Source organism: Rattus rattus, chromosome 10 (assembly GCF_011064425.1).
Source record: "Rattus rattus isolate New Zealand chromosome 10, Rrattus_CSIRO_v1, whole genome shotgun sequence".
In the NCBI taxonomy this organism is placed as follows: domain Eukaryota; kingdom Metazoa; phylum Chordata; class Mammalia; order Rodentia; family Muridae; genus Rattus; species Rattus rattus.
The window spans coordinates 12,356,695-12,371,665 of record NC_046163.1 but is presented as its reverse complement, the minus strand read 5'-3'; the positions used below and the strand labels follow the sequence as shown (position 1 = coordinate 12,371,665).

At 39.3% G+C, this 14,971-nt stretch overlaps 1 protein-coding gene across 5 annotated transcripts in view; it reads left to right on the top strand.

Annotated features, from left to right (window-relative positions):
- The window catches only part of Ptpn4 (protein tyrosine phosphatase non-receptor type 4), a 175,112-nt gene that overhangs the window by 38,248 nt on the left and 121,893 nt on the right, over positions 1-14,971 (top strand). For 3 of the 5 annotated variants that reach the window (XM_032915206.1, XM_032915203.1, XM_032915202.1), the window contains exon 3: positions 13,328-13,435. The exons of the other annotated variants lie outside the window; for them this stretch is intronic. In XM_032915206.1, coding sequence (XP_032771097.1) covers positions 13,328-13,435 — 108 coding nt within the window. The remainder of the gene's footprint in view (positions 1-13,327; positions 13,436-14,971) is intronic. 5 annotated transcript variants of the gene reach the window in all.

Sequence of the window (14,971 nt, the reverse complement as noted above, 5' to 3'; positions counted from 1 at the left end):
GTTGGGGTGGGCCAACTCAAAGTCCTGGATCTGGTCCTGGGTGATAGCGGGTCTGTCTGTCCCTCAGGCCAGCTCACCTACACCCATGCCACCAGGGTCAGCTCTGTAGTGCTGCACAAGGAAGGTACAGCCAGGTCCCACAAGTGCTGCAGCTGGTAAGGGGTAGGACCAGCTTTGCTCAGGCCTCAGACATCAACATGGCCCTAGGTGGTAGCCCAGACTAGGGAATTCCACATAGCCTTTAGTGGTAACATAAGCCACTGACATCAACATAGACCCAGACATAGCCCTTAGTGGCATATGGGCCAGGACATCACCATGGCCTCAGGTAGCAGTGCAGGCTACTCACATCAGGCTGTTCCTCACCACCTCTGCATCTCCATTTTCGCTTCTCTTCATAGTGCATGAACTGCTCAGCTTCTCTTTCTCTCCTCTCTCTCCCTCATAACTTCTCATCATAGTGGCACCTGTTTGTGCTGTGTCAGCAATGACATCTTCTTTTGAAAGACAGGATGATTAAATGTCTGTCCAACTCAAAGATTCCAAAGAAAATAAATCCCTTGCCAAAGTTAAGTACAGCACAGAAAAACAATAATTGACCATAGAGTTGTCTAATTTTATGGTTGAACCACCGCCAGATTGACCAATGATGAGAAGTTGTGAGTCTGCATTCTGAAGATGCTACTCTTCTTTTTTGGGCTTGGATGCAACTCTGGGGGCCTTCACACAGTAGTCAGTTTTCTTAAAGGATGAAAGCATAGGCTCACTGGCACTTGAGATTATTACTGGATCTATTGATGGATAGTGTAACTCATCATTTTCTAAGGATCAAGGACAGCAACTGCCTTTGAGTTTCCAGTTCTCTTTTTCTACATAGCACCCGAAGCTTTTCTCCCACTTTCATCTCTTCTCATCTCTTGCTCACTTCTTTCTCTCTGATCATACCAATACTTAATTGCTTGTTTCTGCCATATGCCTCAGTCAGTACTTTTTCCTTTCATAGTGCTAGTAATCAAACCCTAGGTCTCATCCATGCTAACGAAGCACTCTGACACTGAGCAATACGAGCACCATGCCATCATGTGTTTTATGTCACTTAAAATCTTTTTTGATTTTTGATTTTATGTGTATGAGTGTTTTGCTCTGTATGTATATTTTTTTAAATGCATGCCTGTTGCCTGTGGAGTTCAGAAGTGGTCGTTGGATTCCCTGTAACTGGAGTTGGTGGATGGTTGTTAACCCACCATGTGAATGCTGGGAACTGAGCCCAGATCCTCTCCAAGAGCAAGAACTGTTCTTTTTTTATTTTTAATTTTTTATTAGATATATTTCTTTACTTACAATTCAAATGTTATTCCCCTTCCCAGTTTCCTGTCCATAAGTCCCCATTCCCTCCCCCTCCCCCTCCCCAATACGGGTGTTCCCCCTTATCCCCCCCCCAATATTCCCCTGCACTTGGGGTTTAACTTTGGCTGGACCAAGGGCTTCGCCTTCCACTGGTGCCCCAACAAGGCTATTCTCTGCTACATAGGCAGTTGGAGCCCTGGGTCAGCCCATGTATAGTCTTTGGCTAATGGTTTAGTTGGTTGCATTGTTGTTGTTATGGGGTTGCAAGCTCCTTCCACTCTTTCAATCCTTCCTCTAATTCCCCGCAAGGGGGTCCTGTTCTCAGTTCAGTGGTTTGCTGCTAGCATCGACCTCTGTACTGGATATGGTCTGGATGTGTCTCTCAGGAGAGATCTATATCCAGTCCCTTTCAGTATGCATTTTTTAGCTACATCAATCTTATCTAGTTTTGGGGTCTCTCTCTCTCTCTCTCTCTCTCTCTCTCTCTCTCTCTCTCTCTCTCTCTCCCATCTATCTATCTATCCATTCATCTATCTATCTATCTATCTATCTATCTATCCATCATCTATCCATCCATCTATATGGGGCCACATATGGGGCAGGCTCTGAATGGCCATTCCTTGAGTCACTGCTCTAAACTTTGCTTCCATATCCCCTCCTAGGAATATTTTTTTCCCCTTTTATTTATCCGTATTTTGGTCATCCTTCTTCTTGAGCTTCCGGTGGCCTGTAGATTGCATCTTGGGTAATTTGAGCTTTTTGGCTAATATCCACTTATCAATGAGTGCATACCATGTGTGTTTTTCTGTGATTGAGTTACCTCACTCAGGATGATATTTTCTAGTTCCATCCATTTGTCTATGAATTTCATGAAGTCATTGTTTTTGATAGCTGAGTAGTACTCCATTGTGTAGGTGTACCACAGTACCACATTTTCTGTGTCCATTACTCTGTTGAAGGACATCTGGGTTCTTTCCAGCTTCTGGCTATTATAGATAAGGCTGCTATGAACATAGTGGAGCGTGTGTCTTTGTTGTATGTTGGGGTATCTTTTGGGTATATGCCCAAGAGAGGTATAGCTGGGTCCTCAGATAGTTCAATGTCCAATTTTCTGAGGAACCTCCAGACTGATTTCCAGAGTAGTTGTACCAGTCTGCAATCCCACCAACAATGGCGGAGTGTTCCTCTTTCTCTACATCCTCACCAGCATCTGCTGTCACTTGAGTTTTTTATCTTACCCTTCCTGACTGGTGTGAGGTGGAATCTCAGGGTTGTTTTGATTTGCATTTCCCTGATGACTAAGGATGTTGAACATTTCTTTAGTGTTTTTTGGCCATTCGATAATCCTCAGCTGAGAATGTTTTGTTTAGCTCTCTACTCCATTTTTTAATAGGGTTATTTGGCTCTCTGGAGTCTAACTTCTTGAGTTCTTTATATATTTTGGATGTAGGATTGATAAAGCTCTTTTCCCAATCTGCTGGTTGCTGTTTTGTCCTAATGACAGTGTCTTTTGCCTTACAGAAGTTTTGCAGTTTTATGAGGTCCCATTTGTTGATTCTTGATCTTAGAGCATGAGCCATTGGTGTTTTGTTCAGGAAATTTTCCCCAGTGCCCATGTGTTCGAGACTCTTCCCCAATTTTTCTTCTTTTAGTTTGAGTGTATCTGGTTTGATGTGGAGGTCCTTGATCCACTTGGACTTAAGCTTTGAACAGGGTGATAAGAATGGATCAATTTGCATTCTTCTACATGCTGACCTCCAGTTGAACCAGCACCATTTGTTGAAAATGCCATCTTTCTTCCATTGGATGGTTTTACCTCCTTTGTCAAAGATCAAGTGACTAAAGGTGTGTGGGTTCATTTCTGGGTCTTCAATTCTGTCCCACTGATCTATCTGCCTGTCTCTATACCAATATCATACAGTTTTTTAAAATAACTATTGCTCTGTAATACTGCTTGAAGTCAGGGATGGTGATTCCCCCCAGAAGTTCTTTTATTATTGAGTATAGTTTTTGCTATCCTGGGTTTTTTGTTATTCCAAATGAATTTGCAAATTGCTCTTTCTATCTCTATAAAGAATCGAGTAGGAATTTTGATGGGGATTGCATTGAATCTGTAGATTGCTTTTGACAAAATGGCCATCTTTACTGTATTAATCCTGCCAATCCATGAGCATGGAAGATCTTTCCATCTTCTGAGATCTTCCTCAATTTCTTTCTTCAGAGACTTGAAGTTCTTGTCATACAGATCTTTCACTTGCTTGGTTAAAGACACACCAAGTTACTTTATATTATTTGGCACTATTGTGAAGGGTGTCATTTCCTTAATTTCTTTCTCAGCCTGTTTATCCTTTGAGGAGAGGAAGGCTACTGATTTGTTTGAGTTAATTTTATACTCGACACTTTGCTGAAGTTGTTTATCAGGTTAAGTAGTTCTCTGGTGGAACTTTTGGGGTCACTTAAGTACACTATCATATCATCTGCAAATAGTGATATTTTGATTTCTTCCCTTCCAGTTTGTATCCCTTTGACCTCGTTTCACCATCTAATTGCTCTGGCTAGAACTTCGAGTACTATATTGAATAAGTAGGGAGAGAGTGGGCAGCCTTGTCTAGTCCCTGATTTTAGTGGGATTGCTTAAAGTTTCTCTCCATTTAGTTTGTTGTTAGCTACTTGTTTGCTGTATATGGCTTTTACTATGTTTAGTTGTGGGCCTTGAATTCCTGTTCTTTCCAGGACTTTTATCATGAAGGGGTGTTGAATTTTGTCAAATGCTTTCTCAGCATCTAATGAAATGATCATGTGGTTCTTATCTTTGAGTTTTTTTATATAGTGGACTACATTAATGGATTTTTGTATATTAAACTATACCTGCATCCCTGGGATGAAGCCTACTTGATCATGATGGATGATTGTTTTGATGTGTTCTTGGATTCTGTTTGCAAGAATTTTATTGAGTATTTTTGTGCAAATATTCATAAGGGAAATTGGTCTGAAGTTCTCTTTCTTTGTTGGGTCTTTGTGTAGTTTTGGTATAAGAGTAATTGTGGCATCATAGAAGGAATTTGGTAGTGCTTCGTCTGTTTCTATTTTGTGGAATAGTTTGGACAGTATTGGTATGAGGTCTTCTATGAAGGTCGGATAGAATTCTGCACTGAACCCATGTGGACCTGGGCTCTTTTTGGTTGGGAGACTTTTAATGACTGCTTCTATTTCGTTAGGAGTTATGGGGTTGTTTAGATGGTTTATTTGTTCCTGATTTAACTTTGGTATCTGGTATCTATCTAGAAAATTGTCCATTTCCTCCAGATTTTCCAGGTTTGTTGAATATAGGCTTTTGTAGTAGGATCTGGTGATTTTTTAAAAATTTCTTCAGATTCTGTTGTTATGTCTCCCTTTTCATTTCTGATTTTGTTAATTTGGATACACTCTCTGTGACCTCTGATTATTCTGGGTAAGGGTTTATCTATCTTGTTGATTTTCTCAAAGGACCAGCTCCTGGTTTGGATAACCAGTACTTTCTTTGTTGGGAGAGCTGATCTCTGATGATGCCAAAGTAGTCTTGGTTTCTGTTGCTTAGGTTCCTGCGCTTACCTCTAGCCATTGGGTTGTCTCTGGTGTTTGCTTGTCTTGTTGTTTCTGGGAGTGACTTGGCCCTGCTGTAGGCCTCTGTAGAACTCCTGTAGAACTGTTTTCCTGTTTTCTTCCAGCCTTTCCTGAGAACAGGTGCTCTGATATCAGGTCTGTCGGCGTTCCTGGAGACTGTCTTCCAGCTGTAGGTGCGGGCAGGAGTCAAAGCATCCTGCCCCTGATTGCTTGTAGGTCCTTGCAGTCCATGGGCACAGTTGGCACTATGCCATTCCCTCTTGGTTCTGGACTGTGGGCAGAGGGTAGTCTCTGACTTCTCAGGAGTATCCACACTTCTGAGGGTCCAGCTCTCCCCCCCAGGGGATTTGGGTGCAGGGAGCTATTTGGCCAGTTCAGTTCGGTCCTGGGCGCAGACCAGAACCACAGGTACCAACTGCTGTCTGTTCCTGTATCCCTGTGTCCAGAGGCACTGTGCAGTTTCCCCTTTGACCAGGGATGTAGGCAGAGGTGTGCAGAGGTGGCAGTCTGTCCTTCGGTCTCAGGATGTCTGCACTTCTTAGTGGTCAGCTCTCTAACCTCGTGGCATTGGGTGCAGGGAGCTGTGAGATGGCATCAGTTCACTTATGGGCAGAACCAGAAATAGGAAGTGCCCTGACACAGAGGACTTCTGCCTTTGTATATCCTGAATCTACTAGCCAGGTCACTTGATACCAGAAAAGTGGGTCTTACCTCTGCTCTCAGGTGTGGCGGCGCTTCTGGAGACTGTCTTCCTGCTCTCAAAAAACTGTTCTTAACTACTGAATCATTTACTGTCTAGCTCCAGTGCCACTTATTTTTATTATTGCATAATTCTTTTATTTTGAGACAGGTTCTTGCTGTGTATCCCTGGCTCACCTGGAACTCACTATACTAGTATACTAGACTGACCTTGAATTGTGTTTTCTGTAATGGTTACTTTTAACTGTCAGCTTGTACAATCTAGAATCACCTAAGAAGATAGTCTTGCGATTGTCTAGTTTAGGTTGGTTTGTGGCCACGTTTATAATAGATTTTGCTTAATTGCATTAAAATTGAGGTAGGAAAACTTAACATGAATGTGGGTGATACTATTTTATGAAGTAGGCAAAAAGGAGGGAGGGTGTGTATGTGTGCTCTGTTTACTGTGGGTATACTATGACTAGATGCTTCAAGTTCCTGCTGTCTTAACTTCACAACAATGATGGAGTATACGCAGGAGTTCTGAGCTAAAATAGGCACCTTCCCCTTAAGTTGCTCTGTTCAGGTTGTTTTATCATGGCCACAGAAAGCAGCTAGGATATAGTCTTGCCTCTGCCTCTGTCTCTGTCTCTTGAGTGCTGGGAGTACCAGCATCACCACGGTGCCTGTATTATATTACTTGTAGTTATTATGAGACAATTTATATTCTTCTTAATTATATTTTGTATGAAAAGTCTACTAGTTTTGCAAAAATCCTTGGACGCTGACTTAGATCTGGTCCTGGATTATATGATTTCTAGGTATCAGATTGTTAGTTTAAATATATCCAAGATCAAAATTAAAACTACGAATTTTGAACAGTTGCTATGCAATAACAGTGTAATATAGGGAGGTGGCTTAGTACAATAAAAATTTGGGGCTGAGGACATGCGTCAGTGGTAGAGTCAGTACTTGAGGTGGTAGGCTTAATCCTCAGCACTGGAAAAATATTACTAATATTTTCGTGGTGGTATATACCTGTAATCCCAACATGTGGAACCTAAAGAAGGATTTTCAGTTCAATGACTACAAGCATTATACAGAGTTCCAGTATAATATTGGTTACCAAACAAGCAAACAAAACAGTACATGGACCCCAGTACCTTTGCCCATTAAGCTATCTTACTGGCCCTAATTTTTAAAAAAAGGTTCAGTTATGCTTTGTTTCCACTTGTGTTTTATTAACGAGTTTTTAAAAATAAGTTTAAAAAAACATTTCTATTGTATGTATGCCTGCATGTGTGTGTTGTGTGCATGTATATGTATGTACATGAAGGCCAGAGGTAAATCTTGGGTGCCTTCCTCAGTTACTTTCTGTTTCATATTTTGAAATCTTATAAAAATCACTATTTATCTTTTTGAAGTTGCTATTGTCTATTATGAAGGTCTATTCCTGGAGATATTCTTCATCCAGAAAGGTGATCAAATGACCAAAGGATTTTGGTCTTTTAAGAGCTATTATAATTATAACATGGAGGGAACTCTCCCCTGTGTCCTGTTGGTCTTCAGAAGAGCATCTTTATAAATAGGTACCTCATGTACCATCCAGGTTAGATAATTACATTTTAAAATGCAGAATCCTTTTAGTTTTCAGTAAAGATATACACATGCATATATGTGAACTGTATATGCAAAATGAATCAGGTTATAGTTCTTGTAAGGAGTCCCAGCTTGGCTGTGGACTTTTCCCTTTTCACTACATTAGCCTTAATTACACTCATTCAGTCCTAGGTTCCATACAGTACAGCTATGGTACTGTTGAAGCTAGAGTTCACATAGTTTAAGGTCATGAAACTGCTTTCTGAAGAGTGTAGGTCTCCGCCTATGTCTATAGAGCAGCTGCTTGGTCTTCCCTATAGCCAGGTCTCAAACATCTCTCTTCCTTCTTAGCCTACCAACAAGGATGTTTGATTTGTTAGGCAGTTATTGTTGTCTTAAAACTCTAGCCACAAAACTTAATACATTGTTAGGATTAGTCTTTACTTGTAAAAATAGTTTACCCTAAGGTATCTGTAGATGTATTTATTATCCCTTGAGCTATAGCGATTCTCCAAATGCCTTGTTCTTTTACTGGTGAAACAAGGGAAATTGAAGGGCTGGCAGTAATAACAGAGAGACTAAAACCACACATAAACTTTGGAATTGTTTCAATATACTATTTTTATCATTCACTGACTCAATTAATCAAATATTAATTAACTGCCTTTTAAAAACATCCTACTGAGAATTGTTAGTACATGGCAAGTTTCTCCCTCAGCTGTTTTCTTTTATTCTCATCTGGGCAATTTTATCTGCTCTATTTGTCACCCTTTTAGTGGCAGCCTGTAAGGAATATGGCCATTCTGCACATCGCCTGGCCTTACAGGCTTTCCTTTGAAATGTGGGTAGAAACTTTTGTGACCTTGAAGTTCTTATAATCTGCATGCCTGCAAAACCCTTATGTGAACAAAGTCAAGCTTTTGCTACCAGCATGAGTGGTAGCTGACCATAGTTGAAGCAGGCTCCTTGTTCCTGATACTACTGGGTTCATAGAAAATACTTCTGGGAGTGGTCTGGTGCAAGCAAGGTTGCACTCTCTATACTCAAGGGAAAGTCTTTTCCAATGAGTTTTATACTTTTAAATTCTTGACTCTGGCATGGGTGGTAGTCTCACTGATTCTAAGGCATCATCAAGGACGTTTTCCTATTTTCCTGGTACAAAATCCTAGGCTTTTAAAACGACCTCCCAATTTCTTTAGCAACTTCGGCCTATTGTCAGCAAGTTTTAAATGCCAGACTACATAAATTTTTGGCCAAACTATGTATTTTTCCCAATCTTCCTGTTTTTTTTATTTGTTTGTTTTTTTCTGTCCCGTGTGCTTAAAAACAAACAAAAGGCTAGCAATGACTGTACTATTCACTGACCATTCATAGCCTGAGTGCTGGATTTCTTCCATCAGATTAATTAATACATCACCATTAAATTCTGCTTCACTCACAGTCTCAGGCACAGACAAGATGCTAGTTTTTTTGCTACACTATACCGTGGAATGCCCTCTAGTCATATAGTCTTTATTCTCATCCCAAACCTCATGAACCTGACCTTCATTGTCTACAGTCCTGTTAGTCTTCTCCCACCTTTAAATCCCCCCTACATCATGCTGTGGCCTATGTAGCTCTTTTCATCACAGTTTCCCACACTTCTCCCTGAATGAACACCACTTTAGAAAAGAACCCTGTGGTTAGGCAGTGGCAGTATCTATCTCATGTCGTGACTTCCACTTTTCTGTTAGCTTTTCATTTCTGTTATACCCGATAGTGAAACAATTTACTGTGATTTCATGGTCTCTTGATGTGTTAGGTAGAACATCATAATGAGATCTGTAGTAAAACAAAGCTGCTTTCTTGGTGAATACCAAGAAGCAGAAAGACAGGAAGGATCCAGGGCAAGATGCAGCCCCTAGTACCTTACTTATTCAATCCCTCCCCAAATAGCATACCCAACTGAGGATCATCTCTTCAACATATGAGCCTGTGGAGGATATTTCATATCTAAATTATAAAATATGCACACGTTTTCTGTCTCTTGCTCATGATACCTTCATGACCTGTACTCTGCCAGCAAGAAGGGTGTTGGTATATGTGGTCCCTTTGCTTTGTACTTTCAGAGCCGTTGTTCAAAATGAAGGGCTTTTGGTTTAAACTTACCCAATCTGTTTTATTGTGGTGTTTACAACAGAAAGTTAATGAAGCAAGGGATGAACTGATTATTTCTTTTTTCATTTGCATTTTTAAAATAATGAGCCCAACTTTTTCCAATATGGCCACATTAGGAAGACGGACAAAGAGATCCAGTAAGCCACTCAAGTCTGGTTTCCTCTTTCAAAGACTATTTTTACTTATTATGTTTGAGTGTTTTTCCTATATGTATTTATATGCAGCATGATCATGTAGTGCCCATGAAGGCCAGAATGAGAGCATGCAGTCCCCTGGAACTGGAGTTATAGGTAGTTGTGAGACATCCTGTGGGTGTCGTGGTCTGAACCCAGGTCCTGTGCAAGAGCAGCCAGTGAGTGCTCTCTTTTTTTTTTCTTTCTTTCTTTTCTTTTCTTTTTTTTTTCCGGAGCTGGGGACCGAACCCAGGGCCTTGCGCTTCCTAGGCAAGCGCTCTACCACTGAGCTAAATCCCCAACCCCAGTGAGTGCTCTTAACTGCTGAAACACCTCACTGGTCTCTCACTTGTGTTTTTAAAATCTTCTTCCTCCTCTTTTTTTTTTTTTTCCAAAGCTCATTGTTTTTGAAACTAAACTTCTCTCATGGATTGTAGTATTTCTTTCCTCTTTAAGGGCTTCTACCTGTTTATCTGTGTCATCCTGTATTTCCTTAAGGGAGTTACTTATGTCCTTCTTAAAATCCTCTAACATCATCATGAGTTGTGATTTTAAATCAAAATCTTGCTTTTCTGGTATGTTGGGGTTTCCAGGGCTTGCTGTGGTGGGGGAACTGTGTTCTGATGATGCCAAGTAGCCTTGTTTAAGTTCCTGCACTTGCCCCTCGCCATCGGCTTATCTCTGGTGTTAGCTGATCTTGCTGTCTCTGACAGTGGCTTGACCCTTTTATAAGCCTGTATGTCAGCACTACCAGGAGACCAGCTCTCTCCCAGGGGGATCTGGGTACAGAGAGCTGTGGCACAGGGTTAGTTCATGGCACAGACAGAAACTGGAAGGATCATGCCCCAGACTGCTCCTCAGTTCCTGTGTCTTCTTGGGCTAGGAATGTGAGCAGATATGGTGGTCTCACCTGTGTATCACCACTTCTGGTAGACCAGATCCCAACCCACCCACCACCACTACCCCCCCTCGCCCCCGCCATCCTCCCAAGGATCTAGGTACAGAGAACTGTGGCACAGGGTCAGCTCAGGGCACTGGCAGAAACTGGAAGCAACTGTAGTATTTCTTATATTGTTCCTTTTAAATTAACAAGTAGCACCATCAGGAATCCATTTGCTAATCCAGACATACAAATGTGATGTGTCATTTGTGTCATTTTTTTCCCCTTACCTATAGTCAATTCCCTTTTTACTAATCTACTATTTTGGAATTGGTCCATATGACTTTGTCATCTGTGATACTGTAATTTAGGTCACCAAAATACTATTAGTATACTATCTCTTAATTTCTGCTTTTTAGATTTATTTTTGTTTTATGTGTGTATTTTGCTGCATGTATGTCGCTATACCATGTGCATACCTGGTGCCCATAGAGGCTAGAAGAGAGGCACTGATCAATCATTCAGAACTAGAGTTATGAATGGGTGTGAGTCACCATTTGAGTTTTAGAAACTGAACTCCGGTCCTTTGCAAAAGCAACAAAGGCATTTGGCCACCTTTCCAGTCCTTTTTGTCTTTATTATTAACATCTCCATTTCACCACACAAAGCCACACAGCAGCTTTTGTTTCAAATTTTCAAAACTTTAATGTATTTTAATCAGTTTATTATTTGCATTTAAACTGGAAGTATAGCAAGAAACATTTCATTTTAAATGTGTACATGTTTTGATTGCATGTATGTCTGTAGATACTTGTGTGCCTACTGTCCAGGAAGGTGGGAAGAGAGCATCAAATCCCCTTGAACTAGAGTTACAGATGGTTGTGAGCTACTATGTGGGTACCCCTGAGCCATCTCCCCAGCCCCACCTATGGAGCTTTTAAGAAGTAATCTGTAATCTTTTCCCTGGACCAATTTAATCAGAATGGGGAAAAGGTAGAGAAGATGCATCAGTACTTAATTTTGTTTTAATGCCGGTAACCAAAAGGGCACCGACACTATTTGAAGCACATACTTCCTTCACTGGTTGTCAGTCTTGACACAGTTTTGACCAGTAAGACGTGATATGTAGTCTTTTTTCGTGGTAAGTTTACAAGTATGTTTGTTCTCTTGGACATCATCGGGTATGAATGGGGATCTTGGATCTGCTGGTAATGCTACTAAAGGCCTGCGAGTGCAGCCAGCACTGGAAGGCAGATGAGGCAGAAGGGAACCTAGTTCTCGATTGTTTCTCATTGGCTGATTAGCTCTACCTTTATACTTTACATTATAGAAAACAGTGTCCTCTCAACTCTGAGATTGTTTCTGACTTTATTTAGAATCTTTCTGACTATAGCCAATGAGAGGAAATTTTAGTGATAATAAAATATACCACTACTGTATTTTTCTAGTGAACATATTTGATGTGTTTAAGCTATTTCCTTCAATATTGGATTTTATTTTGCTGTTTAGGTATCTGAAGTAGTTGATTACTGTTTTTGCTTAATGCTTACAGATTTAGGCTGGGCAGATGGTTTTGTTGGATGTAAAGAATACAAGAATGAGGGTCTAAAATTAGACTTTCAGTACTCATCTATATAGGTGCAAACAGCACCTATCTAACTTCAGGATGGGGTGTGGAAACAAGAGGATCCTGGGAACTTTCTGTTTATCAGGTTTATCCTAAATGGAGCATCAGGTTCAGTGATAGTCTGTGACTCAAAAATAAGAGAGGGCGTGGTAGGCAAGATGGCTCCATGGGAAGAGGTATTTGCCAACAATCTTAACTTCTGAGTTTAATCACTGGAACTCACATGGTAGAAGGTGAGAATTGACTCCTGAAAGTTGAACTCTAACCCCCACATATGTACCATAGCATGTACATATGCTCTTCTGTAGACATAAGTAGACAAATATAAAAATAATGTGAAAAAATATGGAGCACAGTAAGGAGATATCTGTTATCAACCTGATATCCACATGCACACACAGATGAATATTTCTGTATGCACATACAATTTTCTCACTGTATCCCAACAATATGTGTCATTTTACAGTTTTATAATTTAAAAATATTTTTATCTTACTCATTGAATTTTGTTTTTTGTTTTCTACTCATGGCATGTTACTGTAATACCTCAGTTTAATTTCTATTGTTATTGATGAACTAGTTAATTATTTTTGTTTTATTTATTATTTTTACTCATTTAGTAAATTATTCAGAAATGTCTTTTAGAATGTGTTTAGTAGCTGAATGGTAAGGTTAAAGTGAGACATTTTCTAAAAATCTGTAATTACAAAGTTATATTCTGATAAATCAAAGGCCTTTCTCAAATATCTGCAAAGATTTTCCATCTTCTACCTTTTATGACTTTTACACAAAACTGTATTTAAACTGTAGTCAACTTTCTAATCGTATTTCAACAAAGAATAAAAGGCATAGAGAGATAGCTTTGACATATGTACATATGTACACGGACATATGTTATTGTGACAACAATATAAAATGATGAAAATACCAGGGTAATAGTCTATAGGATGCATTTATTATTTTCTCTATAAACCGTTTTCTTTAAAAAGAATTACATCACATGAGAAGCTTTACTCTCAACCAAGTCATTGATATAAAAACAGTGGCTATTGTAGTATTAAATATTAAAGAAAGAAGACAAAAATGTGTGCATGGTTAAAAAAACATAAAGCACTAGGTATGGTGGCTCATACCTTTAATCCTAGCACTCAGGAGGTACATGGAACTCTGTGAGTTTAAAGCCAGCTGGGGCTGCTTAGTGAGATCCTGTCTCAAAATAAGACACAGTCTATTAAAGATGCTTTCATATTATTTTTCTTCCAGAAACATGATCAGGGGCAAGTTCTGTTGGATATAGTCTTCAAGCATCTTGATCTGACTGAGCGAGACTATTTTGGTTTACAGTTGATTGACGATTCCACAGATAACCCAGTAAGTTCAAATGGTTGCCTTTCATTTCCTCATAGTTTTTTTCTGTGTTCATTATATAAAGCCCTTTTTGATTTAATGAGTTTTAACATTTTTAATTGAATAATTAGACTCCATTTCCTTGACTGTTGTACTTTTCTTGGTGTTTTAAAGTGTATGAGTCCACTCCTGTTAGTTAATTGTAGCTGTAAGTGTAGTACTAGTTTCATTGTATCTCAGACACCTAAAAAGAGGCCTATTGCTCTAAAGAGAATACCAAGGAGGAAGGATAAGGTACCTTTATATTAGTGGTTCTCACCTGTGGGTAGTGACCCCTTAGCAAAATTACAATTATGAAGTAGCAATGAAAATAATTTTATGGTTTGGGTTCATAACATGTATTAAAGGATCTCAGCATTGGGAAGGTTCAGAACCATGGCTTTTAGGTCTATATAAGTGTACTAAAATGAAATTGGTGTTGCTTGGTGTGGATAGTCTAACAAAAATCTTAATTTTTAGTAGAAATTGTCAAAGAATATTTCATGTTCTTTGAATATATTTATAATATGAATAAAGACCCTTCTTACATGAGATATTCCATTTCAGAGCTTAACAAATCCTTAGTTTTCATCTCCTTGGTTTCCAACAACGCTTTAGTACTCCCATTCATGGTTCTTCCTAGAAGTAGGAGGTCAGAGAAATAGAAAAGAAGATATGGTGAATCATAGATATGTTTACTTTGACAATTAATCATTATAACCTGCACTAAAGAAATACACTTATGAACCTAGATGAAGGATATGCTAACACAGTTTCATTCTTTGCAATTTTATGTTACAATTTTATATTAGGCTGTTATAGAATTAACAAAACATGCTATCATTTTGATTAATGTAACAAAATTCTGTTTTTGTCTTTTAATTTCTCTGTTTCAAACAGTGTTACTTATGTAGCCCACACTGGCCTTATGCTCAGCTCTCAGTCTATCAGTTTTGTCTCAGTCTGTCAGTGAGAATAGAGGTGTGTGCTACCAGACCTGGTCAAGATGATTATATTTTGAAAGAAACATTTTGTACTGTTTAGAAAAAATGTAGATTGAAGACAGGGTTCTTTGAATCAGTGTTTAACAGTCTATTGATTGGCTGGGAGAGATGGCTCAGCTTCCTCCTTCTCCAGAGGACTTGTGTTTATTTTTCAGCACCCATATGACAGCTTACAGCCTCCTGTAACTCTAATTCTACGGGGTCTAATGGCCTCTTCTGGCATCTGTGAGCTCTGACATACATGGTGTATATATGGGCAAACGTATATATGTATAAATTAAATAAATTGCATTTATAAGGCTGTTTTAATAGAAAGGCTATAGAACGTTAAATCCTCTTAAAAGAGGTGTTGGAAAATTTTAAGTGTAATTGATATTATTAGGAATCATTATTTGAATGTAACGAGGTAAGTCCCGAGTTACTTCTGACATTAATAAAACTAAAAACTTGGTCCTCCTAATTCCCTCTGGTCATTTATTTTTAAACACAGTACTGTTATTTCTACCACAGAACGAAC